Source organism: Lepidochelys kempii, chromosome 9 (genome assembly GCF_965140285.1).
Source record: "Lepidochelys kempii isolate rLepKem1 chromosome 9, rLepKem1.hap1, whole genome shotgun sequence".
Taxonomy (NCBI): domain Eukaryota; kingdom Metazoa; phylum Chordata; order Testudines; family Cheloniidae; genus Lepidochelys; species Lepidochelys kempii.
The window spans coordinates 53073820-53091269 of record NC_136388.1 but is presented as its reverse complement, the minus strand read 5'-3'; the positions used below and the strand labels follow the sequence as shown (position 1 = coordinate 53091269).

Genomic DNA, 17450 nt, shown 5'->3' with positions numbered 1-17450 from the left:
GAAATGTGTGTGCAATACTGAAAAGGACCATTAGGGGGAGCTCTTTCACTTCCTTATGGCTCGCTCTCCTCATTCTCTCCCCATGCCTCGCTGCAAAAGTTTTTCTTAAACTAACAATACCAATGTAAGGAGGTGCTCTGCGCTGATTGGATGGGGGGTTTTTGTAGGCTTGATTCCTTGATTGGACAGGAGGTGTTGGGGGTGGGAAGAGAGTTGATGGGTGGGGGGGAACCCCTTTCCCTCCCCCTCCCTCCAGCCTCAGTGGCTGATTTTGTTCTCACTGTACACTTTACTATTGCTTGCAATGTGACACTAAAATATATACTCTCTCTCTCACACACACACACCACATACACACACACACCCCCATGCACGCACACAGACACACACACACACACACACACAAACACACACACACAGAGCACTGGGGTATCCAAAGTGGAATACTAAAGGAGATACATATATAAGAAAAAGCAACAAGAAGGGAAACCAGTCTTGCCAAACAAGGAACTATTTTTTTTATAACTCTTATTTCTTCTGAAACATGTTTGGGTCTACCATGGCACTGGATTTTGTAGTGGTTTTCTGCTTGGCATCTGCAATTGCAGCAGTGGAAGGTAAAATACAAACAATAACGGGGGAAAAAAACTTTTGTACCTGGGTTGCTCTGTGAGATGTTTTAAAATGCATGTTTTTTCCCCCTCTCCTTGTGCAAAAGGCAGCTGGTGTGGTGAAGGGCTGGCAGGGCTCAGGGGCTGCCAGATGCGACATGTAAGGAATCTGCGATACTTTCTTCACTCTTGCCCGGAGCAGAGCCAACCAAGTGGATTTCCCATGATCTGGCTCTCGGAATGGGTAGGACTTATTCCGCCCCCTCAATCCCCCAGCCAACAAGGCAGATGGACTAGCGGTTTGCCCTAGGCTAACCCCCATTCCCTCCTTGGCCGGGGAAGATGCTGAGCTGCATTGCAGGGCTTGTTGAACACGCTACAAACTGTCAGCTTGGGGGCTGAAGCAGCGATCAGTGATTCCAAGGAAGATGGGGGGATCTTGGAGCCCAGGGTTGGTCCAGGAGATTGTGTTCCGACAGGATCTTTGATTTGCAGCTGCAATAACTCTGCCCCTCCTTCCTTCCCGTCTCTCACTCTCTTGCCCGGTTTGTCTCTCTCACTTTCCGGGTCTCTCTCTCGCCGTCCTCCTGCGGCTGTATCCCTTGGGCTGAGCGGAGATCCCGGCTTTCACGGCAGGCAATCGCTGCTCTTTGTGCATGGGCATGTGTGTGTTTGTGCTTGTCGCTGGAGGCAGCAGGAGCAGTTTGGGTTTTAGCTGATGCCCACGGCTGTGGGTTTACCGCTGGGGCGCGGGGGGGGGGGGGGAGACCGAGCAGGGGTGCTTTGGGAAAAGGGCATGCATTACATACTGAAGGGCAGATTATACTGGGAGCCAGCGGGAAATGCCATCACAGCCAGGCATTTTGCTGCTTCTTACCCATGGTCTGGAGATGACAGGCTTCTGTATTTTAAACTCTACATTCTCTAGCAAAGGAGGTGTAATTTGTCTGCATATAGATAACCAAGCCTGCAGGGCTCCTTGAAAAATTGTATCCTAGCTAAAGACCTTTTTTGAGCTCTGTCCCTTAGTAACAAAGCTGGTAGCACTAAGGAGAGTAAAAGGACTATGTGGGTGCATTTAGCTTTAGCTATCTATATCCATATTGTCTCTATACTAGTCTAGCTATAATTCCAGTGCCCTCTGTATTGGATATTATTCTATACTATAACTATACTATTCATTATATCAGCTGTATCATTCAGAGCTGGAGTCCCTATATCTTTCTCTTTGCTCCTCCTCCTTCCCATGTCCCTGGGAAAAAATTGTGCCACAGCCTTTTCCAATGAATGAGACATGCCTTACATCAAAACCTGGCTTTCTGTTTCCTGCTGTCTGGCGGGTCTGAGTTTATTTTGCAAAGCAAGGAGGCTCAAGAAAGTTCAGTGAATGAAAAGAAACTTTCCCACTAACACAGAGGAGAATGTTCATTTCACCAAACAAAATGAAGTGGGAGTAGCTTCGTGAACAACTTTTGGGCACAATCCATTTTTGGAATCAACAGTGGGCTCTTGGTCATTTACATTTGGAGTCAGGATTGCAGCTTCAGTATTCTTGTAGCCCATCTATTCTAATTTTAAAATAGTCGTGTTTGTGATCCAGCAGAGAAAGGGAAACAATTGCAATAGTTATGGCTTAGATAGTGAATAACAAATCCGATTTATAATCTGAAATGATCTTTGGTTAATAATACTAAACAGAATCTAAAACCTGCTTAGCTGGATCTTATGTGCAACAGGGTGGAGAAACTTAAAAAAAATTGAAATGTCATCTCCTTTTTTAAACCAGAACAGTACCGTTATTCTTGCTTTTTGTGATATCTTCTTTAGGTGATGTAGTAACAGTCAAAATCCCTCTTCTTTTTGTTGACGACTGCAGGAATCCTCCTTTGAATCTCTGCTTTATCCAGACTGTAGCTCAGGGAAAAGATTAGTGCAGAAAGATTTTTTTCCCCCCCAAAAGGTGGGTTTTTTTGCCATTCCACTCTTCTCCCAGCTGGTGGTCTTTGCAGGGGTTCTTTATTAAAATTTGTTAGATGCTAGGGAGGCATATGTTGCGTTCAGAAAGCAGAGGGGGAGCTGGTTGAAAGCTGCTGAATTCTTCCTCCTTGAAATTGGAAGGATGAAGAAATAGGCTGATTAAAAAGTTACAACAAAAAAAAGTTAACCTGTAGTTATTCATATCAACAAAGCCGATCCCAAGTAATCACACAAGGAAGTGTTCCCCCCCTCCCAAATTCTGCATTTTGGGGAGAGCAAAACATATTTGTATTTATTTTGCAGCCCAGGAACTGTTTAGAATCATAGAATATCAGGGTTGAAAGGGACCTCAGGAGGTCATCTAGTCTAACCCCCTGCTCAAAGCAGGACCAATCCCCAATTATTATTTTTTTGCCCCAGATCCCAAAGTGGCCCTCTCAAGGATTGAGCTCACAACCCTGGGTTTAGCAGGCCAGTGCTCAAACCACTGAGCTGTCCTTCCCCCCTGGTTTGTTTGTCTCTAGCCTTCCACTCTCTGGATTGCTCTTTTGAATTCTGTGTGTGCCGTGGTGGGGCAAAGTGCATCTGTAATGTGGCACCCCTCAAGATGACATGAATCTTATTTATTTTACTGGAATTCCATTATTTTTGTTTCAGCCTTTTGAGGAAAAATAATTTTCTGGATGAGAACAGGTTTTGATAAAAATCAGTCTTGGATACTTGTTTAGAGAACTAATAGAGAGAAGGAAAATGTTTGGGGAAAAATGTTAGAAATCATTCTGCAATATACTAAATATTCTGTTATTTCCCTTCCAACCCTGGTGATCCTTTGTTACCTTATTTGTGTGTTCCTTTTCTTTCCCCCTTTGTATAAAACAGCCCCTGACAATGATGGTCTGTATGGTTTGAAGGTACATACCTGTAGATGTATCTGCTCCTAAAATTGCATTTTGAAACATGGCAAAATGAGCTAATGAATGTCACCAGTAAGCCTCAGGAAAGCCCTGGCCAGAGCAGTCTGTGTGCCATAAGCTGACTGCCAAGGGTTAAAAAATACAACTTATTCAGCAGAATATTAGAGCAACCCGCTCTCCAGGCAGTACAATCATTCACTTATTCCCACACCCCTCCAGCCTATCTTTCCCCCCTCATACTCTACATATGGGCATCTAACCATAGGTAAAACTGACCCCAGCCATGTGGCTTGGTTATTTGATTTGTTATGAGTGTGTAATGGTCAGAAAAGTGAATCAATAAGACGTCAAATCTTGCTCTCCTGGGTGAACTGTTTGTGTCTGTGGTCTGTGAGGCTTATTCTCCCATCTGCCTCTTTGACTGCTTCTTGTTTTACTCTGGAAGTTCTCTGGAGTTTAGGAGATAACCCCTGGGCAAACAGCTCTGCTTACCAGCCTAATTCCTCCATAACCACAGAGAAAGCAATCCAAAGCAAAGGCATTGCATTAATGGTAATGTCTGGGACACATATTGTAAGTGGAGGGTGTATTGTAGAATGACTGTACAGTTGATTGGGATGTGGCTGTCAAAGGACGATGATATCAATTTGAATGTTATTGGTAAAAAAACAGAGCTCCAGTGCTTGTACAATATTCCAGTAACAGGACTCTGAGTTGTTGGCAGAGGAGTGTCTGCTATTCCATTCAATGGAGAAAATAGTCAGGAATGATACCTTCTCAAACCAAACTGTGGTGCCTCCCTGCTAATCGACTCTTTTAATGTTTCGCTTGTCTTCTAGATCCCAACTGGTTCCATATCGGGGGGCTTTCTGTCTTGGTGAATGAGATTTCATTTCTGTAGCCTTTCTTAAGGAATTTTTGTGTTTACTGAAGTGTCAGAAAGGAGCTGGCAAACTCACTGCTCCCTTTCTTTTGGGATGTTGTAATTAATATGCAAGATGTTAGAGACAGATCCTACTAATATGGAAATCCGTGACCCAATTTCCACAGGATGGGTCCCTTAGTCTGTAGTGTTATGGTAGATATGCTCTCCCTTAGGGTCAGTTTGGGCAACAGCTATGATTTCTGTTGACAGGTTAGGTTAAGGGATAGCTGCTGCATGTCCTGTTCAGATCACTGTGTGTGTGGCTTTCTTCTATATGGCACAGGATGATTTTTAGTATGCTGTCCTGGGAACTGACGCACATCTTATTGTGCTCTGCTGCTTTGACCGTGGAATCCCACTTTCTATATATACTGTATAGATTCACATTGCGATCCATCGGGAGATCACTCATGCTGAGCTTTATGGGACTAGACTGCCATGTAAAATAACATGCTGCCACCATACTCTACCAAAATCAGGACTGCAGCTACAGAGGCTGAAGGCTCATCTTGTGTCCGTAGCCTCACCTCATGCAATAAGATATCATCCATGTGCTTTAAAGGGCATTTTACTGCCATTTTCACTGGCCTGTGAGATGATTCATCTTCTGAAATCTCAGTCAAGGAAGAACAGAGTCCAAATATTTTAGCGTAAACCCCAAAGAGAAATAGATACGAGCACTATAGACATTGACAAGCAGGCTGACGGGGCACATACCATCCACGGTGCACTGAAAAACAAATATAATAAGGCAGAAATACAAGTCAATGTACCAACAATATATGTGTTTTCTGCTAAAATAGACTATTGAAGCAAGTATCAGTCCTGGGTTCCTAACAACCACAGCCAGCTGGCATCATATAGCAGAGCTCATTGCCTCCTAGTGCAGCATCTAACCATAGGATAGGCAACAAGCATTAGAGGAGAGTGGATGTATTTTTAAAGCTCCAGCTCTACCTCCATCATCGCCCCTGGAAGGCTCCGTGGAACTAGAACCCAGGTCTGCAGAGCATTAGGCAGTTAATGGTCTCCCATCACCATCAGGAACCTGCATAAAGTTACCTCCAAGGAGCATGCTGGAGAATAGGCACCGCAGGATGTACCACCCAACGAGTCCAGACTGACAGCACCCGGTGGCCTTCTGATTGCCCCATGCTCAGTATTTAACCCTAGACGGTGGCCCAGGAAATTGTCTGGGCAGCTATGCAGACTTCTGGTGTGCTGTGATTTCACATATCACTTTGCTGGCTAGTCTTGTGTCTCTGACTCCAGTCTGACTCTGGCTCCTGACTGCAGCCTGGTAACTGCTGTTGGTCTCTAGTCTCTGACTGTGGCCTGAATCTGACCCTGGCTCCTGCCTGTTGATCATGGCTCCAGCAATTGCTGTGATCCCTGTGTACTGACTGCCGCCTCCTGACTATCTGTGGCTTGGTGACCCCATCTCGGCTGTGCTGCTAGGGCAGACTACTTATGCTCCGGTCTCGTACAGCCTCACTGCTCTCATCAATTCAAGCTTAACAAATAGCACAAGATGGGCAAGACTCTGGGTACATGGCATGTGGTAGGGGCTGTCGCAGTATGTAATAGCCAGGTTTGTTGGTGTCCACCCTTCTGATCAGGCAGATTTCTAACCGGGAGTCTGCCTGGAAGTTACTGTTGAGGGAAACAGCAATAACACCTGCCTTTTCCCGATGGTCCCAGGGAGATTTGGGGGCACCCTCAGCAGCTGGCTGCTCTGGGTGATATAAGAAACCGGGGCAGTTGGGAAGCCATGGATCACCATGTTGGATGCTAGGATCTGTATGGCTCTCAGGAGATCTACAGGCTTATGGGGATGAACTTAATTTCTCTTCCATGAGCGTGGGGTGGGGTAAGTATGTCCCATTCAGGGCAACTGCATCTGTATTCCTCCACTGTGGACCAGCAAGGGCACCTGCTCTAGGCTCTCTGCAGAGCCATCACCTCTCTTGGGCGGAGACCCATGTCTCTCTCCCTCCTGAGCAGAGTATTTCCAGGCTGCCCCATTCCCTGCCTATACTGTTATTCTCAGCAAGCCATGCTACTTAAACAGGTCAGCATCTGCACTTGGCTTACCTTTCATTGGCTATGAACAGTGCAATTGCCAGCAGTTATAAGTCAGTGCACAGCTCCTTCTAAGCAAATACATAGATTCTTACGGTAAAAGCATTACAGCTAAAACCTATTAAAACAACAAAAGAAGCTACATGCCTGTTTAAAGCTTACCAGAGGTCACCCATTAGTCTTATGGGGCCTCAATATGCCAAAGTCCTTCCAGCCTTTCCTAGGAAGGAAGGGCCTGCCCATTTGCTGGATCAGAAAGAAGACCCTGAGTCAGTTTAAACTCAGGCCACTTATCTAAAAGTCCTGTCTTTGCCTGTTGGTCTCTGGAGAGTCCAGAGTGTGAACCAGCATAGGCGAGGCTCTCCAAAGGCAGTGCTTCTCTGGAGGTGTTACAACTTGAGTGAATTTGTCTAATCACCCTGCAATGTTCTTAGTTCCTGGAGGGCTGTGGTCACAATTGCATACAAACCCTGGCCCAAAGTGTTGCTTGATCTAGTGGTTGCATATTAATTATATTGATCACTTAAACTTTCCAATTAACACTGACCTCTGATAGGTTCTCATCCTGAGATCAGGCCCAGTATTATCAGCTGGGAGCCCCGACATGCCTGGTTGTAACACTCACACTTAGGACGAACCTTCTGGACTTGTACTGGTTTTATTAACACAGTTAGCAAAGCTACAAGCACTTCAGCCCAGCACGGTAGAGAGAGATAATACAGGCTGTGCTCTGAGCAGCCCAATACTCGCACCATCCCTTCCCAAAGGACCTGAAGTGTTAGTCATCATCTGCCTCACCAGACTCAGCATCACCAGTGGCCATCATCCTGGCATCTCCCAAGGCAGCCAGATCCGTATACAATTTCTATAATGTGTGACATTGATGCCACTTTGCCTAATGCATATTCAATAGGGGTTGTAGCTGCTTGACCGCTTTTCCTTATTTGTATTGCTTCACCCTACGACTTTGGGGTGCCCTGTTTTTCATAGGCCAACTCGATAGTTCCCCTTACACTCATTAACATTTACATCACTCAGTCACCATGACAACTTGTGGTTAGCACATTGCTGACACCCTATGTCTGCAAAATCCCCAAAATATTCTAACTGGCTTTAACTGGTATATTGCAGCATACATTTGCTAAATATCAGCAGTTTTAATGTCCTTCCCTCGAGATATCTTCTAATGTCTTGTGATACAGCATCACTTACTGGTTAGTTGCTTATGTCAAATCTTTCTTTGAGCCTGAGGACTTGTTTGGCTAAGCTAAGTATCTTACAAGCCTGAGGACTGTAAGCTTTTGCATTACAGCCTTAATCCATACCTATATCTTACCTAGCAAATACCTATAGGCTACAACAGTGATACATAAACAATACACTGGGATCTCTCAAAGATATGGCACAGAATTGCCATATCATAGAATCAGAGAACTGGAAGGGATCTCAAGAGGTCATCTAGTCCTGTCCCCTGTACTCAACGCAGGACTAAGTATTAGACCATCCCCGACAGGTGCGGTCTAATGTGCGGATTATTGCAGTGGTGCTAAGGCTCAGCTGCAGAACCTGTGAGCTGACGTGTGGGTGTCTCTCTAACATGCTTACTGCACATGTTCACACTGAACTGATACTGTAACACACTTAAGGCAATAGGGTAGTTCTTAGGGAAAAACGATTGCCCGTTGAGTTGTAAAAGTGACCTTGACAGGGCAAAGATGATGATCTCAGCCTGGATTTTTGGACACACTTTGCTTTTAACTCCGAGACCATAAAATTCAGTGCTGACCTATGTGAGTAGAGAACACCAATATGTGATGGTGTCAGGACAGAGTGTATAGCTTATAGACGTGCGCTGTGCGTATTTTATGAGCATTCCTTTGGGTTGCCATGTGTGGCAGGTCCACAAACGTGTAGATCGTGTCAACAACAGTTTTGTAGCACCCCTGGCCATCATGTATGTTGTTGATGCCATTTATCGTATTTTTAAAATTTAGTCTCTCTCCATTTCCTCCCTTATAATATATGAATTATCCCAGGGTAGACTGAACTGCTGTTATGGCTGTTGGTATGCCCCCACTTGACATGAGGAGTCCCACTGAAGTCAACCGCACTACTCAGGTTAATTGTGCCAATGAGTGCCAACCTTCTAAGGGTTGCCCGAAGAAAAAATGACGTTATTTGTATGTGTTTAGATTGGTGACAACCTCCAAATATGAAGTCAACTTGTAAAATAGTTTATGTGTGTGATGACAATCATGACCACATGAGTGGTACTGTCTGTGATATATACTGGTTACTGGTTGAATTTTTCACCTACAGCAGAGATTCAGACTCTGCTGTGTATGAAAAATACATCATGTAATTTTGGGGAGGACAGCACTTAGTCTCTGTGTACAGAATGTACCTCTCTCTCTCTTTGTGTAGATATATGGCTAGGTAAACACACAAAGCACTCAACAAATCAGCCTCCTCATTGCAGAACCATATAAGAAATCACACAGTAAGCCAATGCCTCATTTATCCTTCATATAAACCCAGCCTGTATATATACATTATGAGTCGGTATTATGATATAGCCTTAAATTCCATGATCCTGTGCAATTTTTTCCTCTGGACCCCTGCTTCATTTAGTGCATGGGATGGAGCTGCTTTGGGGATGGATCAGGAATGTGCAGAGAATGAGGCTGCTGTCTGTGGTACCCTGCCTCCTTTGCTGCATTCAGCCCCTTCCCAGCCATCTCTGGAGGTGGCAGTGGGGCTGATGGGGAGTCCTTTAAGGCCTCTGGGAAATGTATTTATAGCCAGAAGAGACAATTCTGTGGCTTAATGAGGGAAGTTGTCAGAGTCATCATCTGCTATTGATTTTTAACAGAATTAAGCTCCCAAATGGTTCTTTTTGGAAGTCCGTTGTATTAGGGCAAGAATGTCTGTGTGTTTATAGACATGGATTCATTGGCTGGGGTGTTTTCTTTCAGAGAAAGGTTGATTGTGATCAGCAGCACGAGTTTACCTCTGTCCCTGTGTTGCAATATAGTGATTCCTTTTGTCATCCTGGGGCTTCATTATCTTGCCCTCAATCAATGTTGGGAGCACATGTTCTGTTGGCAAAGTCATGCACAAGGGGCTGGCTTGTGAGCCCTGCTGCATACACGTGCAGGGGAGTAAGGGGGTGGAAGGAGTTCCCTGATCCCCTGGGTTGAGCTACCTGCATCACCAGAGACTGCGCAGGAAGGGAAAGCAACAGCTGTCAGGCTGCTGCCTCCTACCCGGAGAAGGTGGGCAAAGAGTGGGTGAGCAGAGGCAGGGCATGTGCCAATCTGTGCACTATAGAAGGGGAAGTAAGCTGTAAAAGCCAAAGGGCTAGCACAGATTCCCTCCCTCTGCAGAGCCCCTTACTCTGGCTGGGTTTCATGGTTACAGCCCAGCCCAAGTCGGGGACAAAACCAGAATGTTAAATCCTGGACTCCATGGGGGACTGTTTTTTACAAGGAAACTCTTAGAGGGAGAGATGAGAATTGAAACAGAAGGGGAAATAGATTGATCCAGGGAAGGTGAGAAAAACAGCCAGTCCGAGCATGCACCCTCCCTGGGATCACTCATTTCTTCATCCAGACCAAGGCATTCTTCCCCTTTGGGTTATAGTATGCAGCAAGCTCCATCAGTCACGCAAAATTGTCCTTATGGGGGCCAGCACAAGGCCTAGCTACCACTTAATCCCTCAACGATAGGGTTGGCGGGGTGCTTCAATGATGTCTCACCCTGTGCTAATGTGACATGGCTAAGTGCCGTTCAGATAATCATCCAGTGACTGCAGCAGGCTGCGTTTCTTAGTTGTGTTCTGTTAAGGTGGTGCATCCGGAGTGTTGTCTAGTGCAGTGGTTTTTAACCTTTTTTCATTTATGTACCCCTAAAATATTTCAAATGGGGGGCAGATCCCTTTGGACATCTTAGACATAATTTTCCACCCCCCGGAGGTCCACGCACCACAGGTTGAAAACCACTGCTATAGTGGATCGGGCACAGGCTGGGAGTGAGGAGACCTTTGTTCTACTCCCAGCTCTGCTGTGTTGCCAGTCTCTGATCCCCACCCCCACACCTTTGTATGTCTAGTCTACTTATCCTGTAAGCCGCTCAGGGCAGAGACTGCCTATTAGTGTGAGGACACAGCCCAATGGCTGTCCATTCTCTAGTGGTGCCCCTGGGCACTGCAGTGCTGCTCCTAATGAATAATGTTTAGCAGTGCTGCAGCAGTTCTGTGATACAAGCAAAGGGGGCTCCAGGACTAGAAAAGGCTGCTTCATTCATCATATGGTACCTGACTAGTCCTTTTTGGAATATGGTATCAAAATGGCTCCTGTTCTGAGCATGAGGCAAGTCACAATTCACTGAGCTCTGTGTGAAGAAGTGTTACCTTCCTATCAGCACTTTTCACCTGCTGCTGCTTCTGTCTGGGTTCCAGAGTAATGGGGCTTTAAAATTAGTTCAAAGTGCTTCTTTATGACTCCCTGCACCGTGTGGTCCCTGTTAGACTCTTGACAACTTTAATCATAATCCCCTCTTAACCAAACCTGTCGAAGAAGAACATTATTATTTCTACTCTACTGAGGAAATTACTTTGATAGTAAAGTAATACCCTGGGACAGATTTCAGGTTTAAAAGAAAATTTGGGATGGAGAATTTCTGAAGTATAGCATAGCAATTGATTGAACCGGATTTGAAGTTAAAAAGAGAGTCCCCTGGTATGGTCATATAAAGAAAACACCATTTTATGGAGCTTATATGTCTTATAAATTTGCTTAGTGTAAGAGTTTTACTTACTAGATTAAAGATGCAGAACACTGGTTCCGTTAGCTGTCTAGGAGGTTGTTCTCCCATAGACTCTGCTAGCTCAGGGTAGAAACATCTGTTCCTGCGATGCTAGGATAGACCCATGTAGGCTCCAGCCAGCCAGTTCTTGCCCCAGAGAACTTACCATCTAAATAGACAAGACAGACAAAGGGAGGATTTTTATCCCCGAGTTACAGGTGGGGAACTGAGACACAGAGAAATGAAGCGACTTATCCAAGGTTATGCAGGAAGTTTGTGTCAGAAATAGAACCCAGCTGTCCCTGAATCACAAACAGTGAGCTATCCACTAGATCATGCTGCCTCTCAAAATATAGTTTGCCACAGTAGGGCTGGCCCAGCGGTTTCCAATTGATTCTAAGGGAGGGAGCGTTGCCCAGATCCCACTGAACTGAGAGTTGAACGCTGAACTCTCTTAGGTTCCTTTGAGAATGCCAGCTTCGAGTCCACCACCCAAAATTCCATTGGGCAACATTTACAGCATCTACAGAGCAGGAAGATAATGTGTTCTGCCCTTTACTGGGGTATGTCTGTGAGTGTACTTATATCTGAACATGGAAGGTCATGTAAATATCACATTGATTTCTCAGTCACATGCAGAATGAATATTGCTTTCCTCATTTTCTTATCAAACAGTAGGGCTTAGGTCTCTACCTTTTATAATAGCAGTATGTACACAGGACTTACCGTAACTCACAGTCTATACTGCCTCCCCTGCTATATTCCCTGGTGTATCTCAAGCCCTTTCAATTACCTGATAGTGTAAAACAATAACTTGCACTGCAAGCAATACTGTTTATCTTCAATAAAATATTGGTAACTACTCTTACGGCACATAGAAGGCTAGCCTTACTACAGGTGGCTGAATGTCTCTTTGGCACTTTTCATAAAGCCACTTGATCTTTATTTTATGGTTTTGTTGAACCAATTATTTTTATTTTTGGATGACTGGCTGTACTAATATTTTTGCAGTTTGTGATGGGGAAAGACAGACATAAAAAGATGATAATGAGCATGAATACTCAACTTTTCCCACACTCTGCAGTCACTCAGAAAATGCTGTTTCTCTTGGTCTCTGATGTTAGTTGAACTAAATTTAATCACATTTGGTATCTAGATAAAGGATTGTAATGGGCTGGTGTTACACACTGTAACCCAGTATTTTGTAGGAGTTCCCAAGAGGTCAGCAAGTGAGATGAGATTTGTCTTATTACTGTCTTCCCATAGGACACAATGTCTGCCAATGCAGTTTCTATCTATCCCATCCCACAACATCATCAGCATCATCTTCATTGTCATTATCATCATCTCCTTTGTTCAACACCAAGGGCCGAGGTTATGAGCAGATTCCATTCCACATCTCCCCTTTTAAAAATCAGGTTTTCTTTTTACCTTTTACAGCTGTGTGTGTGCAGCATCACTACCTGGTCTGCCTTGTTGTACAAGCAAACATCGGCTATCTTAGTGGACAGCAGCAGTATAACATTGTTCATAGGAAAAAAGTAGCTCTTGCAATTCCAGCTGTCTACCTCTGTGGCCCTTGTCACCATAGCGTCTGAGCACCTCACGTTCATTAATGGATTTTATTCCCTCACACCCTGTGAGTTAGAGAAACCTTATCCCCATTTGACAAATGGAGGCCCAGCAATTCAGTGACTGGCCTAAGGCCACACAGGAAGGCTATGGCTCAGCCAGGAATTGAACCCTGAGAGAACTCAGGTCCAAGGCCAGGTGTGTTCTACTGCTCAGCCTTTCATAGCGGTGCTCCTTCACCCAGCATTCACCTGTTGGGGGGAAGGCTCTCTCCTTCTCAGGCCTAGTTTTTTGGGGAGAAGACAACTTCTGGGTCCACTCGCCAGCAGAGGAGCAAATTTGTGGAGAAGACCGTTAAGCAGGGGGCCGCTCTTGTGGCTCAGGACAAGCTTTGAGACCTTCTCCGGAAGCCATCGACCATCCTCACCCTAGCACAGTAGCTGAGTTCTGGAGAGGTACAAGCAAAAACTCTGGGATCTTACTCCCCAGCAGGAGATATCAGGGCCAGCCAGTTCCTTTCTCCTGCTCTGCCTGGCTTCTCTCCTGTCTGGCCATCTCTTTGCACACAGGGCAAAAGTGATGTCAGCTTTCTCAGGCTGTAGGAGCCAGCATCTGCCAAACTGCAAGTCTGACAGCAGAGATTTGTCTCCTGCAGACTCCCTGAGTATCCTGTATTGCGCACTGAGAGTGACACTCACTCCTGTGCATTGGGCCAGCCCAAGGTCTACGCACACCCCAAATCTTACAGAAGCCCTACTTTGACGGCTTAAGTGCGACATGAGTGGCTGCATAGGTCTTGTGCTGCCCCTCTGCACAGAGGGGATATTCCTCCAGAGAGAGTCAAGGGGCTAGATCCTCAAAGGGATATAAGTGCCTGATTGCCAGTTTAGCTCAGTGGTGAGGGAGAAGACCTGGGTTCAAGTCCATGCTCCACATCAAGCAGAACGGGGACTTGAACCTGGGTCTCCCACATTCTGGGTGAGGTGTAGGGTAGAAGGGAGGCACTTCAATCTCAGTCCCAGGTGAGAAGGGTCTGATCTGCCTTCGGTACCTAACTCCAGGGGAGGCTCATAACTGAGGAGCCTGTGTGGGGAGAGGTGCTTCCTTCTAGCCCTGAGTTATGTACCCAAGTCCCTTGGAGGGGTGAGGCATAGGCCACACCTCCTCCTTGGCATTGCCTGTTGGCTAGTGTTGGTGGCTCAGCAAGCTGTCTTTGGGAATCGCATTCGTAGGCTCCTCACTCTCCCTGCACATCGTACAGGGAACCTGGGTGCCTAAAGTGGATTCCTCTGGGCAGCACGTCACCTGAAGTTAGGCACTGCAGTGCTGGGCTTGAATCCCCCTTGTAGCTCTAGCCCAAGAGCACCTACCAAGCTCTGCCTTGTTCACTGCTTGCGTCCTGCATTTGTCATTACACGGCTGAGTTAGCCGTGCATGCGGGATCTGCTCAGCCTCCTTCTCTCTGACCTTTCTGAAAAGCAGGATGCTATAGCACTGAGGTCACTGCTTTAGGAGTCAGGAGACCCATCTCCTGCTTGCTATTTCTATTTGCCGCTGAGCTGCTGTGTGATTTCCCCTCTCAGTTTCCTCTCCCACCTCTTGTCTCTTTAGATGAGGGCAGGCACTGTGTGTTACTATGTGTATGGACAGTGCTTAGCACAATGGGGCCTGGATCGGCCCTCTACACGACCACTAAAAATCATACTGCTTAAACCGAGCCTGCACCAGATACGATCAACACTTGGTTACATCCAAACCAATTTTCACACTACAAGACAGTTTGTCAATGAGGGCGTTTTCCCTGCCAAATTTCATCTTGCTGCCTCTTCTCTACTGCAGATCGAGAGCTATTCACAGAGAGAGTGAAAAGATTTTTTATAATGGGGAAGTTATATATTCCCCTTCCCCTACTTTCCTGATATGCCATAAGAGCGGAGCCATTTCTGCACACAGTCTCCCAAAAAACCCTCTGTGGATAGAGAGCAGGCCTGCACAGTGCCAGCCTTAAGGGCGAAAGTTTCATAAAGCAACTGAAAACACGGCTTAGAATGTAAACGCTTGTGCAACTTTGACTACAACAGCAGTTGTTATGGCTCCCACTATAATTATTGTTAATTCTCCTTTCCCCGGGCACTTTATACGTAGAGACATGGGTGAAAAGTCTAAGGGTCAGGAGCTATGAAGGTCTAATCCTGCCAGGTGCTGAACACCCTAATTGCCTGTGGACTTCATTGGGTGTTAAGGGTGCTTATCATTTCATAATAGGTGCTTTGTACCTCTCAGGACTGGTCCCTAGCTCCCATACCCAAGACTGGGGTATAAAGGGTTTCAGAGGAAACCTTGATGTTACAGGCTTGAAATCTCTGGTGTCCTTAAATAGTCTGCATAGGTTGGTAATAGCACCTAGCTCTCACATAGTGCTTTTGATCAGTAGATCTCAAAGTGCTTTACAAAGAACGTCAGTATCATTATCCCCATTCTACAGATGAGGAAACTGAGGCACAGAACCATCCACATTCATCTAGTAAACCAGAGGCGGAGCCAGAATTAGAACCCATGTCTTCTGGATTAGCATTCATGCAAGTGAGAGCCACATCACAGGAAGGGGCTGGGCAGTCTCTGTCAACGCCCCTTCCTTCTAATCAACAATTCCTCTCTGTCCTTTCAACCCTGGGCCTTCACACCTGGCTCTCTTCCTCCAATGAATCCCCTTTCTCTAGCGTGTGTGTCTGTGACCCCAAACTAGCAGTGGGCTCCCTTCAATTGCCCCTTTTTGGCAGCCCCCCAGCTTAGTAAGAGAGAAACAGATCTCTTCACCACTGCAGGGGCTTTGTAGCCAATCCAAGAGGAACTCATATTGCAAATTCTAGGCGACGCATCCAGAGCTGGAGGAAACAACACAGCTGGCATCTTGAACAATTCCCCATCTAAAAACACAGTCAAGCTGCTATTGTATATCGAGCCATGCTATTTATATTGTTTCCATTTCCAGTCTCACATCCTTGGGTATTGGAGAAGCTGGTTGCGGGGGAAAGGGGTGGGGCATGTAGAGGGTTGGGCTGGACGCATAAAGGGGAAAGAATGATGGCACCTGGTGTTATTTAGCAGTTTCAAATATCCATGTTTGGCTGGGGGGAGAGGAGAGAGTCAGGACCACCTCACCTGTGACATTACAGAATAGCTGGCACAAAGTCACTTTCACGTATAATAGCCATGGCCTATATGGTGTGGCATTAAAGAGGAACAATAAGAACAAGGCTCTTCCCAGGCTACAGATGACCCCAGTGACTCACACTGTATATTGTTATTAAATCCTGAAAAGACTGAACGGAGAATTTTTGTTCCTCTGCTACATAAACAAGACTCAACTCGCAGCCGAGATGGCCTTGATACAGCTGTCCCTGAAAGAGCACTGAATTCATATGCAGATCTTCAGCACCATGAATTGTGCAGTCAGGGAGTGACACTACTGGTCACACCAGGTCTAGCGCAGATGGATCCTGGCCCATCTCCCCCACCACACTCCTGGATGAGTGTATTGTTGAGCTGCAGCCCAAACGCACTACAAAATCCATTTCACTGGTGACCCCAGCTGCATTTGAACTTGGGTACCTTTGAGGTGAAAGTTTTCACTGACATTCCAAGCTTTAATTAAGGCAAAAAATACATTTTCCCCACTCTGCCATGCAGCCAGCTCCAAGCTGAATTGCTCTTGTTGCCTGGCCCATTCCAGATAAAACCAAACACCAGTGATCACTGAGAAATCAGCTAGAACTGGTGAAAATGAATCGCTTAGTACCTGGCTATCATTCTTAATATCTATTAGGGGCTGGCCATTTGCTTGGCACTGTGCACGGTGCAAATAAACATGGTCCCTGCTCTGAGGAGTGTCCCGAAAGAGAGACACAAACAAGATGGGAGGCCTTGGAAGATACAAAGGAGTTACTGATTTAGAGTATTATTGTGAGAGTCAGAGAGTTTAAGGCCAGAAGAAACCACCAGATCATCCAGTCTGGCCTCCTTACATCGCAGGTCACCGGCACCACCCAGCCCCCACACGCTAAACCCACCACCCGAAATTAGACCGAAGTATTACAGCCCATTGCTGATTGCTGTTATTATTTATTTGTATTATTGTAGCACTTCGGAGCCACGGTCATGGATCAGAACCCTATTGTGCTAGGTGCTGTACAAACACAGAATAAAAAGATAGTCTCTGCTCCGGGGGTTGATAAGCTAAGTGCCTTCTTTTATATGTCTCCCTAAATCCCAGTGTGGGGTCCCAAGCCCTGTTTCTTCTCACCCACTCTCCTTAATGCTGGGGTGGAGAGGACATCTATTTGCTGCGAGCCAATCAGTGGTTAGAACTCAGGTTTTGTATCTGTATCAATAAAGCCCTAGCTGTCAGCCACACTATGGACACTGTAGTATCTCCAGTACGGCTGTTACTGTGGGTTTCAGTACCACTTGCTGCCACTGGGGAAACTTCTGGGAAGGGCTGTTACTCCCAGGTGGCTCCAGTGGGCGGAAGTAGCACCTGCTGCCACAGGGTAGGTCCCCAAT

The 17450-nt window shown here is 46.0% G+C and overlaps 1 protein-coding gene across 11 annotated transcripts in view; it reads left to right on the top strand.

The window, feature by feature from the left end:
* Positions 1-274: 274 nt before the first annotated feature.
* EPHB1 (EPH receptor B1) overlaps positions 275-17450 on the top strand; it is a 342330-nt gene continuing 325154 nt past the window's right edge. For 10 of the 11 annotated variants that reach the window (XR_012160842.1, XR_012160837.1, XR_012160839.1 and 7 more), the window contains exon 1: positions 275-617. Coding sequence is in view for 5 of the 11 variants with exons in the window: in XM_073360347.2 (XP_073216448.1) it covers positions 545-617 (73 nt within the window). In the remaining 6 variants the exon portion in view is untranslated. Of the gene's footprint in view, positions 618-1076; positions 1157-17450 lie in introns of those variants that run through there. The other variant, XR_012160843.1, reaches the window with a different exon arrangement.